The 25,994-nt window shown below is 41.3% G+C and overlaps 1 protein-coding gene across 1 annotated transcript in view; it reads right to left on the bottom strand.

Moving 5' to 3' along the window:
* Window positions 1-826: 826 nt before the first annotated feature.
* TNFAIP8L3 (TNF alpha induced protein 8 like 3) overlaps window positions 827-25,994 on the bottom strand; it is a 45,872-nt gene continuing 20,704 nt past the window's right edge. Inside the window, exon 2 of the mRNA XM_032195036.1 lies at window positions 827-3,836. Within this exon, the coding sequence (XP_032050927.1) occupies window positions 3,274-3,836 (563 nt within the window). The 3' untranslated portion in view covers window positions 827-3,273. The remainder of the gene's footprint in view (window positions 3,837-25,994) is intronic.

Consider the following 25,994-nt stretch of genomic DNA (forward strand, 5'->3'; position numbering starts at 1 on the left):
CAGCAGTGGTACTTGAAGTACCACTTATTAAGGTCGCCTTAAACTTGCCTTTTAAGGTAGTTTGCATTTCTATTTGTTCTACTCTTTAATTGCTTCTGGTCTAATTGCCATGTGAGTTGTTTGCAAATCAGCTCTTTCAGCCAAAACTGTTTGCCTTTTCTGGGAATAAGGACAGAGGAATATATGCTCGCTGCTGTTAAAACATTCTGGTAAATTCCAGTATCTACCTTGTTTAGGGTAGGGATTTGAAAGGTGCCAGGGATGTGTCTTCTAACTGAAGTCACAGCTGAACAGGAACTAAATAAATAATGGAAAACTTGCAAGAAGGTGCTTGGTACAGAGCTAGATCAGGGTGTGTTAAAACTGCTCTGGCCTTGACACAGACTGTGAGAGTATCTTGGGAATGCTCAGGCTGTGCCTGGGGACAGTCAGGGCCCTGGAGGCAGAAGCTTGTGCACTTTCCTCCCTGGGATTTGTGCGGGGGGGTTCTGAACCCAAAACCCTTGACCATAGCGCAGAATACATGGAGCCAGCATCAGCCCTCAGGTCAACTGCTCAAGAACTTGGTGGAAAACAGCTTTCCTTTGTTGCTGATGCATGTTTGTGTTATGTGCATGTAATGCAACAGAAATGGGGGTTTCCAGTTTTCTTTTAAACATGTAAATTGTCTGCATACCTACCGCCTACTTTCACAAGACCTGCCCTTCAAAGACCTTTTAGGTTGAACAGTTGAAGGTAGAAAAAGTTAGATTACATCCATTCCTTCATCTTATTGTTTAATTTGAGTTCACATTGGATGGTAGAAAAATAAATCAAAAGCAAAAAGGACAGTAATCACACATCTTTAATCCACAAATATGATAATACATCATATACTTAAAGTGACCTGGACATTGCCCATTAGCAATGTCGTTACATACCAAACTACTAGTACAAAAGTAAACAATGAATATACCAGATAGGCAAATATGAGAAATGCTCAAAAACATTTTATTTCATTAAGGCTACTCAGATTTGTAAATGACAGATGTTCAGCTGGCCTAAAATATCAGATTTTGGATATTGATACTTGCACAAAAAGGAAGTCATATATAGGATATCTCTTTCCTTGTGGATATCTTCAATATTGAATAATCTCTTTGTCTGGCTTTAAAAAACATCTTATATTTGTTTGCCACAAGAGAAACAAACACACAGAATCTGACGTGCACTGGGGCAGGAATGTTGGATACAATAACTACTATTCAAAAGCATCAGTTGACAAGTACATGCTCTGAGAAAGAATGCAGCTAATGGTGCATGTAAATATGGCTCTGCAAATGTCTCAACTTGCAACCTTGTAAGGCAAATCTTAATAGACTTTCCATCCCAAAAGTTCATACGCTATTACTGTGCTGTGCTGCAAAGGAACAGTTTACCTTCATTGCTACTAAATGTACTTTTATGGTTGAAGGAAACATGAGGGAAAATTACATCATTACAAACTGCCCTGGTAATGTCTTGTGCTGCCATTTTTAGTGTTCCTCCTGTGCTCCAAAATGCATTCTCCTGGGAACAGATAAAAAACGCTTCTTGTACAAACCGTAGTGAATACGTGATCTGGGTATGTGTATTCTTACCTGTATGAAAGTCAGTAGAATGGTTAAAGTTGTTTTTGCAAGAGATGAGCTACAGTTTTTCTGGGATGAGGAAAGACAGAAGAATGAAAATAAAAATTTGAAAAGTTTTCTCCACCACCACATTATTTAAGAGTTTAAATGGGAAAATATAATTTTTTGTTATCTTGAAGTAATGGGTGATAACCCTTGGATGTTTTCTTTAGAGAGGAATGGCTTCTTGCATTTTGTAAATTTAAAGTACGTAAGTCTCTGCATTATAATATATGCAATATGATATCTCCAGGTAATGGGATTGTCCGTTCTCTGTGTCCTAGTAAAGGACTGAGGTGAATCTGTGGGATAAGACGCAGAAAGCGAGGAGAGAGGAGAGATTTCTGCCCATGCTCCCCCTACTTAGGGACAGGCAGCACCATCAGCTGAGCTGCGAGATCCAGCAAGCTGGAGTATCTGCTCTGCTCTGGTTCTCCCTTTATCCCAACAAAACTTTCAAGAAACTAGTATCTCTTCAAAATGTTTTTGGTTTAAAGACATCAGTATATTTCATTTAAAAACAAAACAAAAGCTTGTTTATGAAGCTTTCCAGAGTCACTGGAGCTAAGAGGGCTGTGGATATTCTGCACTAAGATGGCACTGCAAGCATAGCAGATGGAGCTCCTTTTTTGTCACAACTCTATTTTACTGTAGGCACAAATTCACATCATGGATATGGTAAACCATTTTACCTAGGCTGAATGTTATCTTTTGAGGATATGAGATGTTAATGTTGCTTTATAGATCCACTGATTTCTTCACAAGTGCAATTTCAAAATCTTTGCAGAGTGTTTTGCTCTGCTGGGCAAAACAGTAAGAGCACAAAGAGCAGCATAACCTTCAGCCTTAGCCTCAGCTATGTTACCAAATACCCAAAATCTGAGAGAGGGAGAACCAATGTTGTACTACTTTGTCTAATTTTCTAATTACCTTTAAGCTTGAAACACTGAGCTGCTTTTCAAAATTAAAGTGAAATCTTCTCTTATTAGAAGGTATAAACCAAAAATCTCTAATGAGAACATTGTTTCATGGAAAAGCTCTTTAAATTTTGTACCACTTCTACTCAATTTGTATTACTTTTTATCCCCTAGTAGACTTAAATACCATGTGAAATCAGAGATGCATTCTCACAATGATTCCTGATCCTTTAGAAAGGAGAGAGCTTAATCCATGAGAGCCTTACCTTCTAAGACTTTTCAGTTAGTGTGGGAAAACATACACACCAAGGGCAGCCTAGGGGTAATTTCCATGCATTGCTCTTTTTCCATCACCTATTTTTACATAGCCATGCATTGGAGCTTACATTCTTTCATGTGCTCAGCCTTGACCACAAAGCTAGTAAGATCGTGATGTATAGCAATCTATTTCTGAACAATATACGTCAGCAGCCTTGTTCACACCACTCCTTGGAAAAGACTCAATTATCTGGAACAAAACATTAACATTGATAGCTTTCTGATTTAGGTGTTCCACTTCATCATGAGCCAAGTGAGCACCTTCAGGCTCCTGCTGGAGACTGTATCAAGAACGGTACAAAGGAAGCTCGCATGCTCACCACGGCTCATGAAGGGTGGCCAGTTCTAGACAGAAGTTTTTGGTTGGTTTCTTGTTTCTGAGCGTACTTTCAGAGGATCTTCTCATCAAGTAGTTTGTTGATGCCATCGCAGATCTTTTTGAGGTATGGCCGACGATCCCCATCAAGACTGTACAGGGCAGTTAGAAATTCCACATCTGCAAAATGATTGAAGACGTGGTTGATACGCCCATGGGATCTCGGTGTCAGGTGTCGATCTACTAGTTCATGCACAAGGTCTTTACACTCATTCAGAAGTTCTGCAAGAACATTCCTATCAAAAGTGTATTCTACCTCATAGAAACTGACAATTGTCATGGCAGTTTGGTTCAGCTTCTTCCTGAACTTGTCTACGATTTCCATTTCCTCTTGGTTGAACTGATTATTTCGATAGAGGATCCCAATTTTTATTGCCACTTTAATCAGGTCTTTCATAATTTTATGGGCTTCCTTTTTGTTTCTTGTGTGTTCCTTTGTTACCTTGTACAGCTCATCAAAGATTTCACTGCTTGTGTCATCAATTAGCATGTTAGCCATGGTTTTAGTGGCCATTTTGCTCAGGAGCTTTTTCTGGGCTTGCAGTGCAAGATTCTTGGAACTGAAACAATCAGGACCTGTTTCAGGATAGCAGAGAAAAGAGAAAATGTTAATTTTATTTGGTGAATCATTTTCACAAACAGGTAGGAAAAGTAGTACCCATGTGTATAACTGAGGTAGTGCTTATTTAATTGATCGTTACATATGGTCATGATTTGCAGTAACAGGAACATTTGCAACACTGAATTCCCAAGTATATCCATGGGCTTTCAGACATCCATGTTTCAAGTCTTGTCACTGAGGATTTTTGTTTACAAGTGAAGAATAGGACGTTGTGGTGGGGGATACCTATGCCACCTCTTTTCTAGTCACTGGTTCAATAACAAAGCTTTTTCTATTCCGTAGTTCAATGTTAAAGCTTTCTTGGCAGAAAGATCCGTTGGGATGTGTTTATGAAGGTAACTGAGCTATCACGGAGAAGCAAAAAGCACAATACTGGCAAACATGTACGTGAACCTGAAAGAATTATTCTTTTGGCCACTAGGAGACACTGTTGCTCCTTGGTCAGGCAGCAGCGGCATAGACAGGCTAGTAAATCGGAGTAGGGCATTTCTTTTGCTTTCATCGCCACAGTTCCAGTTTGTTACCAATTTACAAAACTCTAGGCTGTGATTTTTGCAAAACGTTGGTGCTTCAGTGCATGCAGTTCCTGCCAGTTGAAAATACCTCAGCTATTTGCTGGACAGTTGTCAAATAAACGTAAATATCTTGGATTTTTCTGTCTCTTACCTATCTTCGCAGGTTCCACTCAGAATAGAATAGTTCTAGGATAGGATAGTTCCTTTGGAGCATGTGGCTACTGTTAATGAACTTTATCCAACGAAGCTCTACTGGTAGAGCTTAATTTGACCTTCCTCTGCTTTTCATCTTAACGTTTTTTAACTGACCCTATGTGACCAAACTAAAGGAAACAGAAACATTTCATATGAAATAACCACCCAGTTTAGTACTGCAGCAGTGGAGTCTCTGTAGGAGCTAAGGGCATTTTGTCATCGTACCAAAACAGTGATGAGTGTGTGTGTAGCTGGGCGAGCTCAGTCTGATGTGAGGAGAATGGAGAAATTGTGCCCTTTGCCAGCTGCTGGGGAAGTGGTCCACTAAGAGATTAAAAAAAAAAAAAAAATCAAATCTTCCTGTGCTGATTTGATTTTGGAGCCTGAGTGGGTTTTTGGCTGAGGCTCCTTCCAGCCATCAGGGCATGAACGTGTGGCTGCAGCAGCCACGCTGCAGTTCAGTTGTGCAACAGGGATTCATCACTGTTGTGGTAGGGCCTGGGGTATTGCACTCTAAATGTGTGCTTGTATCACAGTACTCTATATGGCCTTTGCTCATGCTGCTGTGCTCTCACCCCAGCCTTCTTTCCCTCTTGGTGCTTCCTACATTGTCACATGAGGCAGCATAAGTAGCACCAAGAATTTAAAGTCCTCTGTTTAAAAACTGTTATCCGCATTTGCTAGTTAAAAGTTGTCATCACGTTAAAGTTGTCATCTTTCCCTGTGTGGTACATCTGTACCACTGAGCAACAGAAAAGAGTAGCATTTAATTTCAGCTGAACCACCACCTGGAAAAAATAATTCAACATATTTAAAAGAATTGCCTGTCCTTTGGAGACAAAACTGTGGGCCTGATCTGCTGACTGGAGGAAATAGAAAAACTTGGATTTAATCTAAAAATGATAAAAACCAAGACAAAAGCTTTCTTTCACTTTGCAGTACAGGGGTATATAAATAGTATCTGTGATGAATAATTATGTGCATTAAACACAGTAAAATGGAAGGTTAGCATTAGTGTCTGTTTCTGTAGCAAGCGTTTGCTATTAATCAAGTGGATGCGGTTGTTCAGTATCTGTTTTGATCAGAACCTGCAAATAACTGCAGTAAGCTTTTAGAATATTAATTTGACTGGTATTCATGCCAATTCAGCCGCTGTGTCATATTCCCCAGTTGCCAACCTGGCTGGGTCCCTCTATGCTCGGACCTTGCAGCAGGAGTTGTGCATACGCGCTGCTGGGCCATGGCGTGAGGTAAAGCGAGGCCTGGGGGCCTGGCCAGGCCCCACACATGCACCCAGCCCCACACATGGACACCAGGGTGTCCATGAGGGGAGAGGGAGCAGCAGTGGCCTGGCCACCAGTGGGCTCCCAAAGCCCACAGGCGGTTAGCCACACCATTAAGGTCTAGCTTCTGTGTGGACTGCACGTTTACAGTGGAAGACATTTCTTCCTGCAGCACATTTCCCTTTAAACGTCATCACCTCCCACAGGCAGCACTTGTTTTCTGCTTTGTAGCAAAACAGATCACCAACAGCATTATAGATGCCATTAACTTTCAGGAACAGTACACCAAATCTGAAGAAGAAAATGCAGCCTCTGAGCATGCCACTTCACTGGGTAGTGGTTAGCCTCCGTTACAGAAATCCTGGCACCTGAGTTTTCACTAAAGCAGTGATGGGTTTTGCCTCCAGATTTGCACTCCTCTCTAAACCATCTGAAGTGTCGTCTATGATAAAAGCTATTCCAAAAGCCCATATGAAGGGATCAAGGGATCAATCCCACAGCAATCTCCCACCCTTCAGAAAATGCAGCTCCCCAGACCCGTATTTCCACAGCGGTGACAACAAACCCTGGCTGGTGCCAGGCTGAAGCAGCTGGGGTGTCAGAGGGCCTGGCGCACACAGTCAGCACCGTGCTCAACTCGACTGGCCGCAACCAGCTCCTGCACGCAACGCCGAGCGGGACAAGGACACCTCCCATCCACTAACCTTAATGACAGGCTTGCCTAATAACAGGCTTGCCTAATAGCAGAAGTGTGGGAAGAGTTCAGTGACTCTACAGAGGGGATATCTGAGTTTTATAAGTGTTTTCAGAGTTTTTGAGATTAAAAGGCAAGAGTATCTGTAATATTCTCAAAATGATGGCTGTGCCAAGTACAAATGGTTAGAACTAAATGCTCAGCAACTGTATTTTCATGTAAATAGCCATTCACCCAGTATATACATGACAGCAGAAACAGTACAAGCATGGGAGAGAGTGTGGCTGACTTTCTGGAAGCAATGACGTGGATGTGGAAACAACTACCCTGAGCAGATGAATCCATTTCACTCTCACTTAGCTCCTTTAGCCAAAGCCTTAAAAAAGTCTTGCAGCCAGGCTATTTTCTCCCTGGCAAAAGGCTGAAAAATGCATTGCTGTGAGCTCTGGAGGGAGCGCTTGTTCACAGGTAAAAATCTGCAGGGAAGGAGCTGATCTTCAGATTTGGTAGAGTTTGCCAACCACAGATTTTCTGCTAAGTGTATTAACAGGCTTGCTTTGAAGATAAGGAGATAAGAAGCAATTTATCTGGTTTTGTCCCACCTGTGGAGTTAAGTTTGCTTGTCTGACACTGGGAGTTGTTACTACGGTGCCTGCTGCAGCTTGTGCCAGTTCATCAATCAGCTCAGCCACTGACTGCCTCAGCTAAAGCCAAATGACGCTTGCAGCTGTGTGTGTTATCGCCCATTGAAACTGGGAGAATAATGCTGTGATGAGTTACACTACCAGCCTGTGGCAGCTGGTGGGGTGCTGTGCTTTTGGATCCATATTGAAGTGCATGTTTGTGGGGCACCTGGTGAGCCTGCATGTGTCCCACAGAGGTGAGGGGGGCTGAGGGCATTGAGGGGCTGGGGGAAGAAGAGCGTCAGGAAAGGTCCCTGCCTCTGTGCTGCAGCTGTCCTCTAAGTTAGCAAAGAGCTGCCCCTTGAACTGAACAAGAGGCATACTGTACATAAGAAAACAAAGATGATGAAGAGGCTGAATTATTTTTAATGTTCCTGAATCCTCAGTTTTCAAATGCAATGCAGTATCTGCAGCAAGAAGCAGGCTTCAAGGAGTCAGCAAAGCTACTGGAAATGTGGGCATCCATCCAGCTGCTAGCAGTGCTTGGGCCTTGGGGAGATGGACTAAGCCAAAGGACGGATATACCCTCCAAGTCTGCTCCTGTAAGAGAGATTGTGTTATGGAAACTGCTGTGGGAATGGGCACAACTGTGCACAAAAGGGATGTGCTGTGTTCATGATCTCAGTGATTCATGTGGCACAGTTTGAATGCATCTGTGTGTCTTAAGATCGTGCTACACCTGCCCCAGAGCCTGGGGAGTGCAGGTGCTTATGAGAATGAAGGAGGCAGTGATATTATTGTAAGCCATGGCACTGTATGGGCTGTATCATGAGTTGTGGCACTGAGGGATGTGGCTTAATGATGGGACTTGTAGGTCAGGGTGATGGCTGGACGTTATTATCTTAAAGGCTTTCCCAACCTAGGTGATTCTATACCACTCCTACAGGGAGTTAAATGAGCAGTGGATAACTACATGGCTGATCAAATGTTGCTGCTGTTGCTGAGAGCTTGCTTAAGTATAGCCTGGTTGCCTGTAATGTCTCTTTCTTGACATAAATAGTTTATAGAGCATAAATAACACTTGTGGAAAATAAATGAAGTTTTATTAACCTGTTAAGTAAAATTATAAGCACAAGAACAAGCAAGTGCTATTTTAGAAATAAGAATATGTAAAATAAATAACAGAAACCTCTTATTGCTCAGTGTGCAACCATCAGATAAAACATTGAGAAGTAGGAAGCAGAAAACTTGCGCATTGTACTTACCCTTCACGTATCACTTGTGCCATAAGATAGGTTAGAAAAAGCAAATGGTGGAACTTGGGATTTCAAAATAGCTCTAAGACCAGGCAGGGAAAGAAGCGTAGAAGTACTTCTCCCACAGTGTTTTAGTACAGCTTGCTGGCTGTAAGCGTGCGTATTGCTCTTGGACAGCTATGGGATCACTGCAGAAGAAACATTCAGTGTTTCCAGTAACTTTAAGCCAAGAAATCCAATAGACCAGATGGAATATATCGGCCTTCAGGGAGGGCCAATTTAAACATGTGTAAGCACAGGGAGCCTGGCGTGCTCAAACTGTTAGCACTTCTAAATGGTTACCATGAGTGTAAGAGGGCTGCTCCATTCTGCAGGGGAATGGGAGGTTCAGGAGTGATAATTACACAGCCCTGGGGCCAAATACCAGTATCCAAAATTCTGAAGTCAGGCTGAAATGGCAGCAACAGCCCCGAACAGAGGGAACGTGACTGAATGGAAGGTGGAGTGGGGGAAAGAACACTGCTCTCAGTGCTTCATGCAAGCAGCAATCACTCCCCCCCAAAAAAAAACACTTTTTAGTGACCTCGGAACTGGAGATGCCTAGTGATAATCTTATTTTCAAAACACAAGCCAGCTGCTGAAATACTTTACTAATATAATGTTGGTGCATAATGGAGTGAGCCTTCCAGTGCCTGGCAGAGGAGCTGAGGAGCATTTTCAGCAATGAAAAGCCATGCAGATGGAGCAGCTGAGCTGCTGCCAGTGCCTCTGCCTGGCCTCTGGGCTGCAGCCAGGGAGAAGCAGCTTAGTTGTTGCCTCCACCTGATCCGCTGGGGCTGGCCAAGTGCTTTTCCTGCTGCCCCCCAGAAGCTGGATGCGAATCAGTCTGTGCTGCTCTGTCTAAAGGCAGGAGCTGGCAAAGGGAGTCTGGATAACAGTGTTGTCCCATTGCTGGAACTGGGCCTTGGTGTGGCGGCCTTCAGGAGCTGCCTGGGCTATGTGACAGCTGGTGTGGTGCTGTGACTGCTTCATCTCCAGACAAATCAGGTGTTTCACCCCAGTCATGTCCTGATAGCTTGTGAGGCAGGAGCCAATCCCTGACTAAAAGGGCTCAGTGAGGACCATCCTCATGTGCCATGTCCCAGGTGGAGGGATGCTGCACTGACCATGCTGCTGCAGGGGTGTCTCTGGGGGCAGGCTGCAGAGGACAAGCAAGGCATGTGGGCAGCCAAGTCACAGCTCTGAGAATGGCTGCCAAACCCTTAATTTTACTAATCTGATAGCATATCAGAACCAAGATCTAAAGCAGGCTGCTAATGTCTAATTGCAGTGTTGGTATCTTTGAGGACTGATTTTCAAACACTTGGTTTAAGCTTTGCACTTCCTGTTTGGTGACACACAGGGACGCTGTGCCAAGGCAGCAAATGTCTGGCTGACTTTTGGGAAGTGTAAGCAATGCAGAGGCCTTGTGTGAGCCTCAGGGTGCTGCACACAGACTATGAACAAGCTTTTTCTTATCTGGAAATGCATAGGTATTGCAGAGATGAGTAAGTCTTACTGCCACAAGTGCTAATAAAATACTGGTGTTTAAGCTTTGCTATACAACTGCAAGTTTTTGATGAATTAATCGTATTTTATAAACAGGTTTAAAGACTTTTGATGTTACTCACGTTGATAGCAAGTGTGAAATACATCAAACAGACTGAACATCCATACTCGACAAAGTTTAACTCTGGTTGATGCTGCAAGACGAAACACACACTGACAGCAAGCTTCGATAAGGGGGATATTTGCAGCAGATGGAGCCATAACAAACCAAGACTTTGCTGGGGCTGAGCTTTAGGGAATGAGACTGCAGGGGGAAACTGCTCTTACTGGGAAACCCCAGCCCTGCATGTGAGTAGCTCAGGTCTGGCTGTGCAGGAGGACTGGCAATCATCAATTGCCATTGATCCTATTCTTATATTTTGAGATGGAAATAATTTATGGTTATAATGGCAATGTTTTTCTTTAAATGGTAACTTCAGCCGAAAACCTTTTAGAGAAGAGAAACATGCTGATATATCCACAATGCAAGAGCAGGTTCCTCAGTAGATATGGATAGCTTGGAAAGCAGCAGAGAGCTCTGTGCAGGCAGTAGAGGGCATCTAGAATTACTGGGGATTTTTTTCACCTTCAAATTGTGATTTTTTTTAATATCCAGCAAATCCTGTGCATCAACTCAGCGTTTTTACTACAGTCTCTGAAATATTTTGTGCTTAATTGCATCTTCCCCACAATTAATCACATTTCCTGTGATTCCTACGCCCTCTTCTTTTTAAAGATGATGTACTTTTTGTTAATCACAAAACTACCTTATTTTTTAAAAGTCTAATTACACAAGTAATTATTGCTATAGAAAATTAAGTTTGTTTTAATGTTAGTACATGTGACTTTCATAACAGGACAGTAGTAAGTTCCTTCTTACGTGCTAAGAAACTGTTTCCTGCTTAGACAGGACATGTTCTTTGGGAGAACATCTTATTTATAAGGAACAGTAAGACAATTTTCTTGTTAAGGGGAAAAAAACATGTCAGACTTGTGTGGAAAAATATGTTGGTCATATCCTTCTACACATGTAATGATTACCTAGAAAAGATCTTCTTGTGAAGGTACTATTTGCCACCGAGACTCTTATAATCCATGATAAAGCTTTCAAGATCTGTAACTACTCTGTGTTTACATATATGCAACTATTGTGGCAACTACTTGTATATGACTGGCAGAACATGCTTGCAGTGCTACTTCATGATCAGTTTCCAGGCTGGCAGATTCCATGTTGTGCAAAAACTTGGAAAATTAAAATTGCAAGCACTGAAAAATAGAAAACCTCCCTGCATCATCCAAGCATGGGAGATGCAGGAACCAGAATCACCTCACCTAAAGCTGTCGAGGCTTTCTGTGTTCAATACGCAGTCATTCTTGCTGCTGGAGTGCAGGTACAACTCGCCTCTTCAAAACAAACAGCCTGCACCTCCAAGAGGAGGAAAGAAGAAATGGCCCCAGGACTGACAGTGTTGAGCAGTGTGGCAGGTGCTTTATGCCTTTTGGGTCTGTGCTTTGAGCAGTTGCTTGCAGAGGCCCAGAAACAAACCTCCTGATTCAATCTCTGGCTGCTTTCCTGGTGTAGGTGAGGATTTGGAGCCTGGGAGCACCTACACCCTGCTCTGATGTCTGAATGCTGTGGTGGTTGTAATGGGTCTTAAGGGAACTCAGCCCAATTTCATGAATGACTTTAGGTTCTTTCTTGCATGTTCATTAATATCCTCCACTGGTAGTGCGAGAGAAGATGAGGGCTATGGAGTTATTTGGGATCCTGTGGTGTTTGCATTCAGTCATTACCATGCTCGTAACTCCTCGCTAACAGGACATGTAGGCTTTGCAGAGCATCTGTAGCTCAGATGATTTTTATTCCTTCCCCAGCAGTCTCTTTATCACATGGGAGCCACTGATTCTCAGTAGGAATATAGTAATATGTTAGGAGAGCAAGGCTTGGCAATATCATCTCTAAATATTAAATGAGGCCTCCATGCAGTATGTGTGATTCAACAGGCTATTGGTTTCTGTTTCACTGATTTTTCTTTCCCCCACTTCTCATGTGCTCAGGAAGAAAACTGGGGGTTTATTTTTGTGCTTGAAGCTGTTTCTTGTTGCAGTAACTGCTCCTTCTCCAGAGATACAACCCCCTTGCCTTTTACATGGAGTAATTCTATTTTTGACTCTGATATATTAAGAATGGCATGAAAAATAACTACATCTACGCTCTAGGGATGCACAGAATTCCGTGAGAAAGCAAGCAATCAGGACCCCAAGGACGGCTGGTCCAAGGATGCTGTGAAACTCAAAGATGGCATTGCTCTATAGTGTGGTATGAGGCTGCATGAAAATGGAGGAAAATGTATGTCTGAACAAGGTCAAGGTGAATAACTGATTAAAACTCAATAGGCTGTGACTGCAGAAGGTGCCAAGCAGCTGCTGACCAAGCAGGCTCCCCAGGTAGAGGTGAGGGTGCGTTGATGGCACCATGTCCCTGTGGAACTGAAGCAGCTGCTCTGCACAGCATATGGTTCTCGTCACCGTCCTCCATCATGCTGCTCAGAGATATCCAAAATAGCCCACCTTGTCCCACATAAGGGCAGCGATAGAAGGCAAAATGTATTTTCCTATTTTTAAACTGAAGATATGTGTGCAGTCCTGTTTGCTTGAAATGTTTTGAGGACTTTGACACAGTGCAAACCCCAGATGGGCAGGAGGAACACTGAACATTGGTGCGTGCATAAATGGGAAGAGGCCAAGGGAAGCAGCAGGGGAAAGGCTGCTTCAGCTTGGGGTTGATTTTTGTGAATGGCATCAGCATATCTGGAGAATGAGGAAGACATATTTGTGAACACCATATGCTGTTGTTTTACTTCCTTCATAACTGTTTGCTTGATAACTAGGTTTTGAATTAGGAAGGTGATGGACAAGAGGGAAATTAGATAATGGCATAGATGTGGTATATCTGGGGAGAAAATACTGTGGCTCTCTAAATAAAACACCAATTAAACTGTTGATGTTTTTTTTTCCACAATTAACTCCAGACATGCTTCCAAACTCAGCTTAAACTAAAAGTCAAATGAGGGGAAGATATCAGGCAACTTTCCTAAGATAGGAGTGGACACTCCAGGCTGATCATAATGTATTTAGAATTGTTGAGTCATACAGCTGGAACAGACATCTCATGATGAGACCTATCATTAAAGAAAACAAAGGATACTAAATCTGCTGCAAGTGTTAAGGCTTGCTAGGGGTATGAAGGAGCTTGAAGTCAAGTCTTTCTTGTGGCTTTTTATTTAAGAAAATAAATAGCTTTGTTGGAAGAGACTCAGCAGGTGTGTAAGTCAATTAAGAAAGAAATATTCTTTTGAACCTATATCTTGAGTCACGCTTAGTGATAGTATTTTGTATGTCTCATAAGGTATGTGGGTGCTGCCTATGTCTGTGTATTTATAAAATCTTTTCCTTCCAAGAATGTGAAGGCCTAGGTTTGCAAAGACGCTTAATGTATTAATAAGTGTAGTCAAAAATCTTAATTCCTAGTCTGGGAATATTCAGGGAGAGAAAAGGACTTCTTAAAAAAAAAAAAAAAAAAAAAAAAAAAAAAAGCTGGAGAAATTATTGAGTTATTGTAACTACATGATTTTTTTTCAGGGTGAACAAGTGCTCCAAGATAATCGGCTGCTTGCTGTTGTAGTGACCCTCCTGGCTGCAGAACCCCTCTTGGTTTTTGCCCACTTTCCCTCTCAGTGCCTGCAGGATGGGGTGCTTTGCCTTGGTTACTCTAACCTATGCTTTAAACCCTTGTACTACCTTTTCCATAATAGGCTACAAGACATCAGCCCATGCTCTGCCCTTGTAAACTGCAGGGAGAAATTTCATTGCTATTTGAAGCAGAAAGTTTTATTTTGCTCAGCAGCAATTAGCTGATGTTCTGTGCTGGAGCTTCGTAACAAAGGTGCAATACCAGATGGGAATGTTGCTTTTGCAAGTCCCTGAGACCTGAGGGCATCCTCCCTCTCTGAGTAAGAACTGATAATATCAGTGCTTGACTGGTGCCCAGTCTGCTTTCTTTTAACTCATTTTAAGTGTTTTTTTTCCCTGTACTGAAAGTTTGAAGATTCACTTAGAAGTCTACCCTGTGCTGAAACAAAACCTGCTTGCTACGTCATTACGTTACTCAGGATTGATAGCATAAAGTTCATCTTTAATGAGACAGTTCAGTGGTATAGTGACAAATGAGCCAATAGTGTTGCAATTTAAAAAAAAAAAAAAAAAAAAAAAAAAAGTCCTGCTTATCCTGGCTGAGAAGCCTATGAGTAAATTCCTTTTCCTTTTAGTTCATTTTTTTCCTTCAGTTGAGACCAGATTAAGCACATTATACTGAAATAGCTGCCCACACACAAACATGGGCACTATGCATACCTTTAAAAGTAAGATCTAAACTGAATCTTTCAATACTGTCAGCTCAGGGATAAATCAATGTCTTGTTTTTAGACTGAAACTTTTAGAAAATTATTTCTTAACAACAGCAGGGCTGAAATTGAAAAGTCAAAAGACATGAATGCTTAAAGAGAAGCTGCTATGACTGTTTACTCTCTTTCCCAAAAGGACAACAGAACTAGAAGTTTCTCCATTCACTTAGTGCTTAAAACAATACTCTACTGTTTGCCTGGTCATTTTTCTTTTTATTTAAAAGTATTTTTACTGTTACAGAATATTAGGCTTTGTGGAATCCTTTACTTTTTTCTTTTTAAACTGTCTCTAGAGAAGACTAGCTGCTGGGGAGATGGCCAACCCAGATTCTGGATGGAAAACTTCTGCCTGAAGGAAAAATTAATACTGGTAAATGCAATGCAGCTGGGATTCATCACACTCTCCATCTCTTACAAGTCTTTGTGCAAATGACTGGGGACTTACTGGTAGGAAGAAAGCCCACAGTGCTGTGTGCCTCAGATGTGATCTATAATCCTGTTCTCCTTTTAGATGAAGTCTGATCTGGACTTAAATGTGTCCTCTAGGTGATCTGTTCTGTGCTGCTCACCCACAGCATGGGTCAGGTGCCCAGTCAAGATGCACAAAGCACTGAAATGGAACAGGAGATGGCTTGTGGGGTGTGTGTAGAAATGTATGCTGTTACGTATCTATCCACATGAACTACACCACCTGCTAAATTATCCTAATTGTTCTCTGAAAAACTACACCACCTGCTAAATTATCCTAATTGTTCTCTGAAATCCTGTTATAAAGAAGGACCAATTTTATCCAGCCTTTTCTTTAATGTAAAGGATGTGAATTGTTACACCATGAAAACCTTAGTACACCCAAATGAAAATAAAGCCAAATCTAACAATAAGAAGAGCCAAAGATTATTTTCTGTGGAAGGATACAAAGCTCAGAAAGGTGGATTTATGTTGTTTCTGTTCCTCCTTGGTTCAAAATCTGCATGAATAATATCTACCAAAAGCTAGTGTCTTTTCTTATTCTAATGAAGGAAAAATCCTGAGTCTGTACTGGAAAAAGTGGGAGGAGAAACTAGACTACAAATGATGGTTTTCTTGTTATGGCTTTAAACTGAAGTGATAAGCATGGTATTGATACTGTCACAGCTATGTAACTGGCCCAAGTAACATAAATAGTATCTTACAGTCAGAACTCCTTTAGAGGATAAATGCAATCTGTTTTCATGCTTTTAATTTGTTCATTGTCTATATGTTGTAAAACATCATGCCAAGAGGAACATCCCGGTAACAGGGATGCTTCTTCTCTCATCAAGGAGACTCTAATAACAGTTTAACAGCAGTAGCTGGTTGGAAAGCTGCCAGGCGGAGAAGGACCTGGGAGTATTGGTTGATAGTCGGCTGAATATGAGCCAGCAGTGTGCTCAGGTGGCCAAGAAGGCCAACAGCATCCTGGCTTGTATAAGAAGTAGTGTGGCCAGCAGGGCTAGGAAAGTGATTGTCCCTCTGTAATTCGCACTGGTGAGGCTGCACCTCGAGTACTGTGTTCAGTTTTGGGCCCCTTGCTACAAGAAGGACATGGAGGTGCTTGAGTGAGTCCAGAGAAGGGCGACGAAGCTGGTGAGGGGTCTGGACAACAAGTCCTACGAGGAGCGGCTGAGGGAGCTGGGCTTGTTCAGCCTGGAGAAAAGGAGGCTCAGGGGCGACCTTATCGCTCTTTACCTTAAAGGAGGCTGTAGCGAGGTGGGGGTTGGTCTGTTCTCCCACGTGCCTGGTGACAGGATGAGGGGGAATGGGCTTAAGTTGTGCCGGGGAGTTTTAGGTTGGATATTAGGAAGAACTTCTTTACTGAGAGGGTTGTGAGGCATTGGAATGGGCTGCCCAGGGAAGTGGTTGAGTCACCATCCCTGGGGGTCTGTAAAAGACGTTTAGATGTTGAACTTAGTGATATGGTTTAGTGGAGGACTTGTTAGTGTTAGGTCAGAGCTGCTGCCTCTGTATCTGGTTAGGAAGTAGAATAACATTTCATCAGTTCTGTTAAAGTGTTCGTGCTTACTCAATTCCAGCAAAACTGCTACCTCTGAAGGTATTTGTTCTATTTTGCTGTTTCTAAACTCCAAAATTTTTAGATTCTCCAGTGCATGCTAAAGAAACCAAGGCTTTCTAAACAAACTAAAAAGCCAAGCACAAGCTGCTTTTCCTCCTGGGTGATTCTAAGTGTAGGCACCTACTTGAGTCTGACCTAGAAAGCTGCAGAGTTTGACCTGCCTGGTCTCTCCTGGATTAGGTATGGCATTCAGAGTGGCCACCCAGTGTGGGGCTTGTTTAAGACATCCCAGAAGTCATCTGAGGGAAATACTACTTGGTTTCTTCTGCTTTCAGGACTTGGCAAATCCTTCTTTCCTAAAGACCTAAGCTGGCATTTCTCAGTTCTCTTAAGGTTCTGCTGCCTCCAGGGCTCATTCTGCCAGAAGTGGGGCAATGCCTGCTTCTTAGCTCTCACCCACCTGGTAGAAACAAACTGTGTTCTGCCCAATTTCATGTTTCACCATCAACTTTCTCTACAATGAAGAAAAATACTGCTCCCTTTCTTGAAGAGGGGATTTCATGGTTCTGCTCTGTACTGCCAAGTACAGGCACCCTGCGTGGGGGGACTCTGCCAAGTAAGAATATGCCAGACCATGTGGGCCCTAATTCTGACAAAAGGCCTGATGCTTTTTAGCAGGAGGGTCTAGGGATCCATATGATTTGCCTGTCTAGAGAAAGAAGACTACCATGTTCATGTGCTTTTGTAGGTTTCAGCTTTTTGTGAAACGGCGTCTTTGTAGTTCCTGTGGTTGTCATAGTGGGATCCAAGGCCATGCAAACCTAATTACATAAACAAGGAGTAGAAAGCAATCACCGCCTGAGGAGCCTTCAATCAAATGATATATTTGTATGCTTTTAAATGGTGAATGGAACATTAGGAAGGAATGGCCACATAGGTGTCATTCATCACTATGAATTCTCATACCAAAATCTCAAGAGTTTCTTATGTTTGCACCACCAGTCCTGGAAAATAATAATCCAGCTCTTGTGCTCCACATATAAATATTTCTATATAGCTCATAGGGAATAAAATGTTAGCAGTAACATTTAAATAAACTATTGAGTAATCAGGTTGACTGATATTCTGTAATATAACAAATCACTTAAATAAATGACAATTGCTAGGAAAGTTCAAGAAACTTCCTAGGATGACATAGGCCAAAAAAGAAGCTTGCTGCCCTGCTCATACAGATATAGCACGCTATATATTCAACATGAGTTTAATGTTGGTGTGTAATAGAAGTCCTTTTGTTTTTTCTTCATTTTAATTATTGCTAATTTGTGCTACTAGTGTGATGTTATTGTTCCCCACCCTGCAATAGACTTGAGGTTTCCTGTGGCAAAGTGCTAAGCAGAAATATATCTTGGCTCCACTGAGGTGAGGCCAGCTATATTTGCTGCTAAACTCAAGAGCTAGCATGCTTTATTTTTATCCTCCCCCCACCTTCCAAGTCTACTTAGATGATTTCTTTTTGCAGCAGTCTGTTCTCTTCCTCCAAGCCTGGTGGAGCTGCTGAGGATCTCTGCCTCTGGGGTGAGCTCACCTGCATTTTGGCTGCTGGAAGCATCATGCCTTCCCCAGCTACAAGTGTCTCACGACTGGTTGGGTTGCTGCTGCCATGATGGTGCTCCCCCATCACCTTGGGGGGGCTGTCTGGCCTTTCCTCAAGCCAAAAGCCTGCAATCGATTTACCATTACCTGCTTTTCCATGTCCTTTCCCCAGATGTTAAACACTCCATCTTACACAGAAAATGCATGCAAAGCTCTCCATATTGCTTCACCTGTAACAACCTGCCCTCCTATAAGAAATAAGCTCATGATAAAGTGCACGTTTTCTTATGGCAAATGGGCACCCCCATGAGCCTCTCAGAGTAGCCTTCCACTATGTGAACTCTAATTAAGCACTGCCCAGTGGTGCTGGCATAATGTAGCATCAGTTGACGCTTACTTGACTTTAATATGTGTGGTAAAAAACTTGTGGCAAGTTTTTATCAGAGAAATAAAGCTCAGTGACAGAATGTGCTCTCTTACGTAGCGAGAGACTTACACAGTAAAATCCAAGCAGCGTGTTAGAGCTTGTGAGATTTCTGACAAATGGCATCAGTTGGGGTGAGGGTTAAAAAGAACCAAGACAGTTGTCTTTGCTTAAGTTTTGGTCCATGTTTGTGCTCACAGTTGGCTGACGCCTTTTTTTCCCCCTGGAATTTGCAAACAGGATACAAATGGCCCTTCAGTTACTGTCTTGGGATGTACTTTTGGTTAACTGTAAATATCAGTGCTGTTTATAGCAAATCTATAAATGTGATACTCCAATAATTTAATTGGGGCGGCACTGATTTTCTTAATTTGGACAGCTGCATTAATTGCATTGCTTTGTACACTGGACAAATGCAGGCTGATAAATCTTACTAACATTGTGATAAGTATGGTCCAGAAACTTCCAGCGCTGCTTGGCAATTCTATGACTGCCTGTTTTAACACAGACTAAAACCAACAACAACAACGAAAAAACAACAGACCAAAGCCATAAAATAATTTGGCAAATTTCAATACTGGAAAAATATACATCTGAATGTTTAGATAGGCCTATAATGCATTCTTGTGTTATTAAATTACCCTATTTGCATTTACATGTAAAGGATGTTTATTTAAAAACAAAAACTCAGCTCCCCAAGCATTATGTAATCCTATTTATTGACATAAGAATCAATGAAACTATATGCATCTGGAGGTAGCGCTCTCCTTCATTTTCTTTATGAAGATAATTTTAGGAAAATGGAAATAAATGTCTAAGATGCAATAAGACAGTTATCTAGATATCTCTCAGATAAACAACATGCTTAAAGAAAATATTTGTTCTTATTTTCTGTACAAAGGTTCCTTGTATATCATGCAGCACTTGCTGGATGAAATGCTTCCGAGGATCTGCTTCTGAAATACCTGTAGATTCTACAGCTGCAAACTAACAAAGAGATTTAGAACATTGTTCCACCTCCTTTTGAATGGACCAGAACTGTTTTGCTGTATTCAGTCTTTCATGAAATAGTGCTTGCTCTTGTCAATGGTAATAGCCTAAGGTGGCTATGTAAAATTCTGATATATGATAATAGGGAGATTATTTTTTCAAGGATGCTTCCCTATTTTCCATGGTGTGCTCAGGCTTGACTCCAACCACTTTTCATCCATGACTGATTTAATACCCATCTGGTGCTCTTCCCTAATTCTTTTAGAGGGAACTTGCTATTTAAAGGGGAGGCATTTCAACCAGTGTGTGGTTTATGTTTGTTATTCACTGCACCATATTTCTCAGACTATATCATCTCTACAGGATATTTGGTGTTCTCATTCTAATCTCCCACAGCTACCAGAGGGTAACCATGCATTGCACAGTGGCTTCTGCCTGAATTTATGTCCTGAATTCCAAAATCTTGTCTTTGGCATCTTTGGATTCTGATCCTCCAGACTGGGGACTGGATCAGTAAACACAGAGAAGGACTTTCTGGTTTCCTTTAGTTATGTTTACTTTTTACCATGGCAACTTCTCAAACAGAACAATCTTAAATTTTACGGTGCTTGTTCTTGTCTCATTCTTCTTGTTTTAATAAGATTATAATGCAATTAATCTGGAATACAGGACTATACATTACTTGTATCAGTAGCTGGATTAAGAGTGACTTTTAATGTTGTTGTCCTTCCTTTAGTTTTAAAGGCAAAGGGACAAAAGGCATGGGTGACCAACACAGCAGCAAATGAGAAAACTGCCTGAGAGATAAGAATGATGAAATGTCTTCAGTGGGTGATTTAAAACCAAACCAAACCAAAAAAACAACCCCAACAGCATAATAACAATTATAACAAATTAACAAAATAACATAAGGTAATTCCACCAAGCTCTCATGATTTACAAGATCTCTGGAACTCTTAGTTCTATGTTATTTCTTGGCTGTCATTCTTAACCCATATGTTAGTTAATATGTTTTGGTTAAATATGGGTGACTGTAATCACACTCTTCTTAAAGTCCTACTTGTGTAATCTTCTCCCCCTTTCTTTGTTGTAGAAAAAAATGGACTTTTTTTTACAAAAAAAAAAAAAAAAGTGCCAAAGCTAGTTGAGACCTCTTACAATGTCTTGCATGATCCAAATAATAAGGTTGTATTTCTATGAAATTCAGTATCTTGTAGGGAGTTGAATGTGATTTTTTTCTTCTATTTTCCTACTTGATTGTAGGACCACACAGATATTTGTTTGACCAGGAAAACCTTAGAAGCAAACAAACCGAAAACCATCCCTACTTGGATGAGGAAAGATTAAACAGTACTGAACAACACATAGTGCATTAGCTTGCTCTTTGTTGAATAGACATTTTGTATTGCATCAATAGAAGCATTTCTTGTTTTATTCATCCCCTTTGCAAAACATACCTGCTTTATTTTCTTTAGCTGCAAAGATGCAAGCTAAATGGATTTCTTCTTCCCATAGGCTTTCTACAAAATAATGTTCTTTTAGATTGCTTGTTTAATATTAATTATTCAGTATACACATAGTCCCCTGCTTCAGCTTTGATTCATCCCGCGATACCTGAGCAGCAGTAGTGCAGAGGTGGAAACAGTTCCAAGGTGGGTTTACAACTCTGACACCACAGCTGCTGCTCTTGTGACCACAGGAATGGGCTGTGCTACTGCTCCAGGGGCCAAGGTCAATTCAAGTGGCCAGGGACTGCTTTTTGGTAATTGGCAGCTAAATACAGGGCAGTTTGAGGCTTGTCAGTAAGGTATCTTTCATGAGGACCTCCTTATGCCATTTAAGCACTAATACATTGGCTGCTTCAGATAAGCAGCCAAGATATGGAGACTGCACAGAATTTAACAAATGGGGCTCGCAGTACACTTGTACCTTGATCACTGACACAGCAAGAAAATGCTTCGTTTTACTGGTAAGTAACTTGTACGGAAATGTTGGCATGGGAAACAGCAGATTTATAGATGCACCTTCCATCCTTGGGTTAACAAGGAAGTACAGCTCTCAATTCAGAAGGGTCATCACTTCCCTCTAACAACTGCATCTTTCTTCTCATGCAACACAGAGTGTGTGGTTTTCCCCTCAAAAGTGTTTGTAATTATAACAATTCCCAAAGTGTCTATCTATTACCTCTAGTTGCTGTCTTTTGCTGTATTTTTGGAGTTACAGGTAAGATAGCCACCACTGCCTGAATGTTTCAGACTTGATGTTTACTTGGGGAAGTGACAATGCTCAACTCAGTTTTATGGGAAGATACGTCTGCATGGAGTCTTTAAAATGCTCAGTGGAAAAAAAATTCCTCTGATTCATTGCAGAGTTTGCAACATTTGGGAGCAGTATGCTGTTAATGACCAAGTTCTGCAGAGTAAAGCTGTTTGGTGTGCTTTCCCTAATTGAGATGTACAGAACTGAATGGAATGAGCTGAGCGTGAGCGGGGCAAACCAAGGAGTGATGCTTTTGCAGCCATGACTAACTGCAAGAGGTTAGTAACACCAGCAAAGCCACCTGCACGTGGAAATATAAAATCCTTCTCCCCCAAACAGGTACAATAATGAATGTATTGTACTCCGTTAGTCCTGACTAACCCCCCTGAAGCGGGAAGAAAATGAATGAAAAGCCATTTATTTCTCCAGTGCCAGAGCACAGCTCTTAAAACCCTGCTTTGCAGCAGTGCCCTGACTGGAAAGACTGGCGGCTCAGGGGACTCTGGGTTGCCAGCCTTGGCACCTCGCTGATTTTCGGTAGTATTTGTTTCCTTTTTTAAACTGAAAGTTGAAACTAATCAGAACATACTGCTTTAACAGCCAGCGACTTCACAGCCAAGCCCTGCTTAAACTTACTCATGTAAATAGCTTTGTCATTTATAGGTTACTCTGAATGAAATGAGTAGAATTTAGTGTAAAATAGAATTTAAAAAAAAAAAAAAGATTTTTGTTCCCCCCATATCTTCCAAACGTGTCTTAATTTTTTGCCTGCACAAAGGTAACTCTTCATGCAAGCTAATGTTTAATTGTCATATTGACTAATATCCTGAAGATGAGTCAGAGCATTGCTGAAATTTGCACTGAAGTTGTAGGAAAACATAAACCCTGAATCAAAATGCATTTGCAGTTTTTCTTTTTTCTCCTGCCACAAGGTGCAGTCCCAGTCTCTGAAATTGTTGTTTGCTCTTCCTAAAATATGAAGCCAAGTCCTCTGATATAAACTGGCATGCTCGCATCTGTGCTGATAAACCACTACAGTTGTATAGCAAGGGAGGGAGCACTGCCCTCATCAGACTTTTAATTGATTCACTGAAGAATGGTAATTACTCTGGACCTAAAAGGACTTGAAACTGGACATACGTTATGGCTGTAACTACTTATTCAATTCAGCAGAAGGAAATTCATAAATTACAGGCTATCTTTAATATAAGCAGGGAACTTTCTTATTAAACTACTTTGAAAATGTGGAAGGGTTGACATATTGTTGGAAATGCATGTCTTTTGGACAGAATTCCATAGAATTTCTTGACATTCTCCCAGGCTGTCAGACAGCCCTTTCTTCCTGTGCCTATTGTTTGCATTAGCTTTGCTGCATAGATTTTGGCTGAAAAAGTGAGTTCATGTTGTGCAATTGGGAATCCAGCTCTTTGCTCCTCTTCAAACTAATAGAGGTGAAGAGCTGATAGTGACCTTGGTTTGAGGACTCAATGCCCTTTTGGCACACACACAAAGCTGTGCAGGTGTACGTACACATTTTATTTTGAATACATATGTATTTTAAATTTTCTCAGGAAACTTTCCATTCTTAATCAGAATGTAGTAGCATTAGATTTTGCTAGTTTTTCAGCAGTGTAAAGACTTTGCCTTTTAACTGTGTCTAATCTTGCAAACACTTCTGTAGATTTCCATAATCATATAATAACTTCATCTCTGTGCCACCACAGGACTGACAGTAGTAATTGCTTCAGCATTTATTATCCACTGTCCAAAGCCTTTGTCACCTCATAGGATACCAAATGCATTTATTGGGTTATCCTACTTCTAAAATAAACAATGGATAAATTATTGTTGTCATAAAATGTTTAAATGGCAGAAGCACTAAACATAAGTCCTATTTCTCAAGTACTGCAGGATTAAATCACATATTTTGGAAGAATTGTTGCTTATTAAGAAATTATTTATGAGTTGCATTATATCATTTCTAAATATATAAAGAGTTGGGATGGCTTCCAGCAATTACTAAAGAAGCCAGCCAAGTGATGCTTTCCAATTAAATCGGACTGACTTTTCCTTATTAACTTCTCAGTGTTCGGTGTTCATTCTTCTGTTGTTCATGATTCAAGTAGACAATGCATTAACCTTGTACAACAGAAGTCTCACACATCTCCTCTTTGGTATTCTTTCATGCAGTGGTGATCAGTAGCAGTCTCTGTAGGTGCTCTCTACATGAAAGGTTTCTTTCTTGTCCATATAACTGCTGCTGGTGATGCTTAAGTTCTTGCTTTTAGTTAGGACCAGTTATACAGAGCTTCAAAGCTTATAACTTCTGATGGCTCATTTATATCTGCATTGTTCAGCCTTTGATAATGACTGTGTTCAAAAAACTGCAGAACACAGAGCAGTGCGGAGGTGCTACCTCTGTGGTAGTACCTATACTGCTTAAGTTATGGAAGGAAATAGGTGTAACTCCATGACCTAATTTATTAGCAGGGGAATAAAGACTAATTAATTAAAAACAAAAGTGCCAAACACTAAAAAAGGAAATCCATTAAACCACAAAGCACTTCACAGAATCACTTCATTCCCACTTGTATTGGATGAAGTTCAGATGTTTACAGAGAGGTTTTATATCACCTATGCACCACAGCTCATGTGCTGTATAACACTTGTACCAACTCCCTACAGAGTAAAAAATAAATAATAATAAAAAAATCATAACTTTCTGCAGAGGTTTGGGTTTCAGTAAAGACTATTATAGAAAGTTACTTACCTAGGTAGAGTCCTAGACTGTAGACCTGAGTGGACATACCCAGACCAGAGCAGCTCGTGAACCTTTTCAAAGGTGTCTGTGAAAAAGGTGACTAAGAAATCCTAGCCAATTATTGGCTTAGTTTTACTATGTAAATGCTCTCAGCTGAAGAAAGGTTAAGTAATCTGCAAAAATTAAACAAAACATTGAAAATCACTGCAGTAGAGAACTGGGATGTTAGTGTTTACTCCTTGGCAGATCAGTCTTCCCATAGCTGGCTATAGTCATTGCTGCTACAGGGATCTTTGTTCTAGCTGAAGGAGTTTGTCTCCTCTGGCGTACATAAGGCCTGTCTTTATTGCTGGGTTTAGCCCATTTTAAGTTTGCCACTCAAAGAACTATCTCCCTTTTCCAGCACTTTGGAGTAGATAGCAGGCTTGCATGGGTACCTGGCACAATTACTTAGCTGCATTACTGGTTCATCTAGTTACTGACAATTGTTTTCAAGACTTAAAGGTTTCTCCTCCATTTAGCTGGAAAATGAAAACAGACTATGTTACTTGGAAAAATGACTTAAAATGATGGAAACAATTCTTGTACAAGAATGACAGAAATAACCCACCACAAGTGTATTTCTCAGTTGTCCATTGAAACAGCAGCTTATTTTGTGCTTTGCTTTTCACTGACTCGTTTCTGGGGTTGTTCTTTAAAAAGAATCTGCAGTTGGTGGGTCTGAACTGCTGTTTTCTGTCTGGAAACCAAGTGGCTATTCCATAGCCTGTTTTCCAAAAGCTCCTTTTGAAAGCTGAAACACTGGACCACAGAGACCTGCCAGAAAATGCCACTGGGAATGCAGGAATGTGGTCCTTGCCTAGTGTCTGTATGTCCTGCCAGCTCCTCCCTTTCTGCTATGACAATTCATCTGCTGTAACAGCGGCTATCGTTGCTTGCACCATACGTAGGAGTTTTAGCCAGTGGATTCAGGAAGCCAAATCCATTTGTCACACATCCACATCTCCACCAGCCATTATGAGAACTTCCCTGAAATAATGTTCAACAGTACTTGGACATGCAGGCATCGCACAGGTTTACTCAAACTGCAGTTCCTACTGACTGGAATTATCCCCTCCTGCTGTTCTGTGGGACCATATATTACAGGGTTGGAACTCACTGAACAATCTACTGTTTTCAGCATGTGCTTTTTAGGTTGGTTTCAGAACCTCAGGATTTCTGAGCACAGAACTACCACCTGAACTGATGCTTACATAAAAATGCAACTGTTTCCATATGGAGATTGTAAGTTGGTAGGCCTTGCAGAGACTGATGGAATTATGCTTGTGAAGGATGCACCCTGAGCAGGGGCATGGATTCTGATCATGTGCAGAGCACCTCTACTTTTCCCTTATATTGCATGTGGATAGCACAAACTATGGCTGTTCCCCACGAATG

This window comes from Aythya fuligula, chromosome 11 (assembly GCF_009819795.1).
Source record: "Aythya fuligula isolate bAytFul2 chromosome 11, bAytFul2.pri, whole genome shotgun sequence".
Classification (NCBI taxonomy): Eukaryota; Metazoa; Chordata; class Aves; order Anseriformes; family Anatidae; genus Aythya; species Aythya fuligula.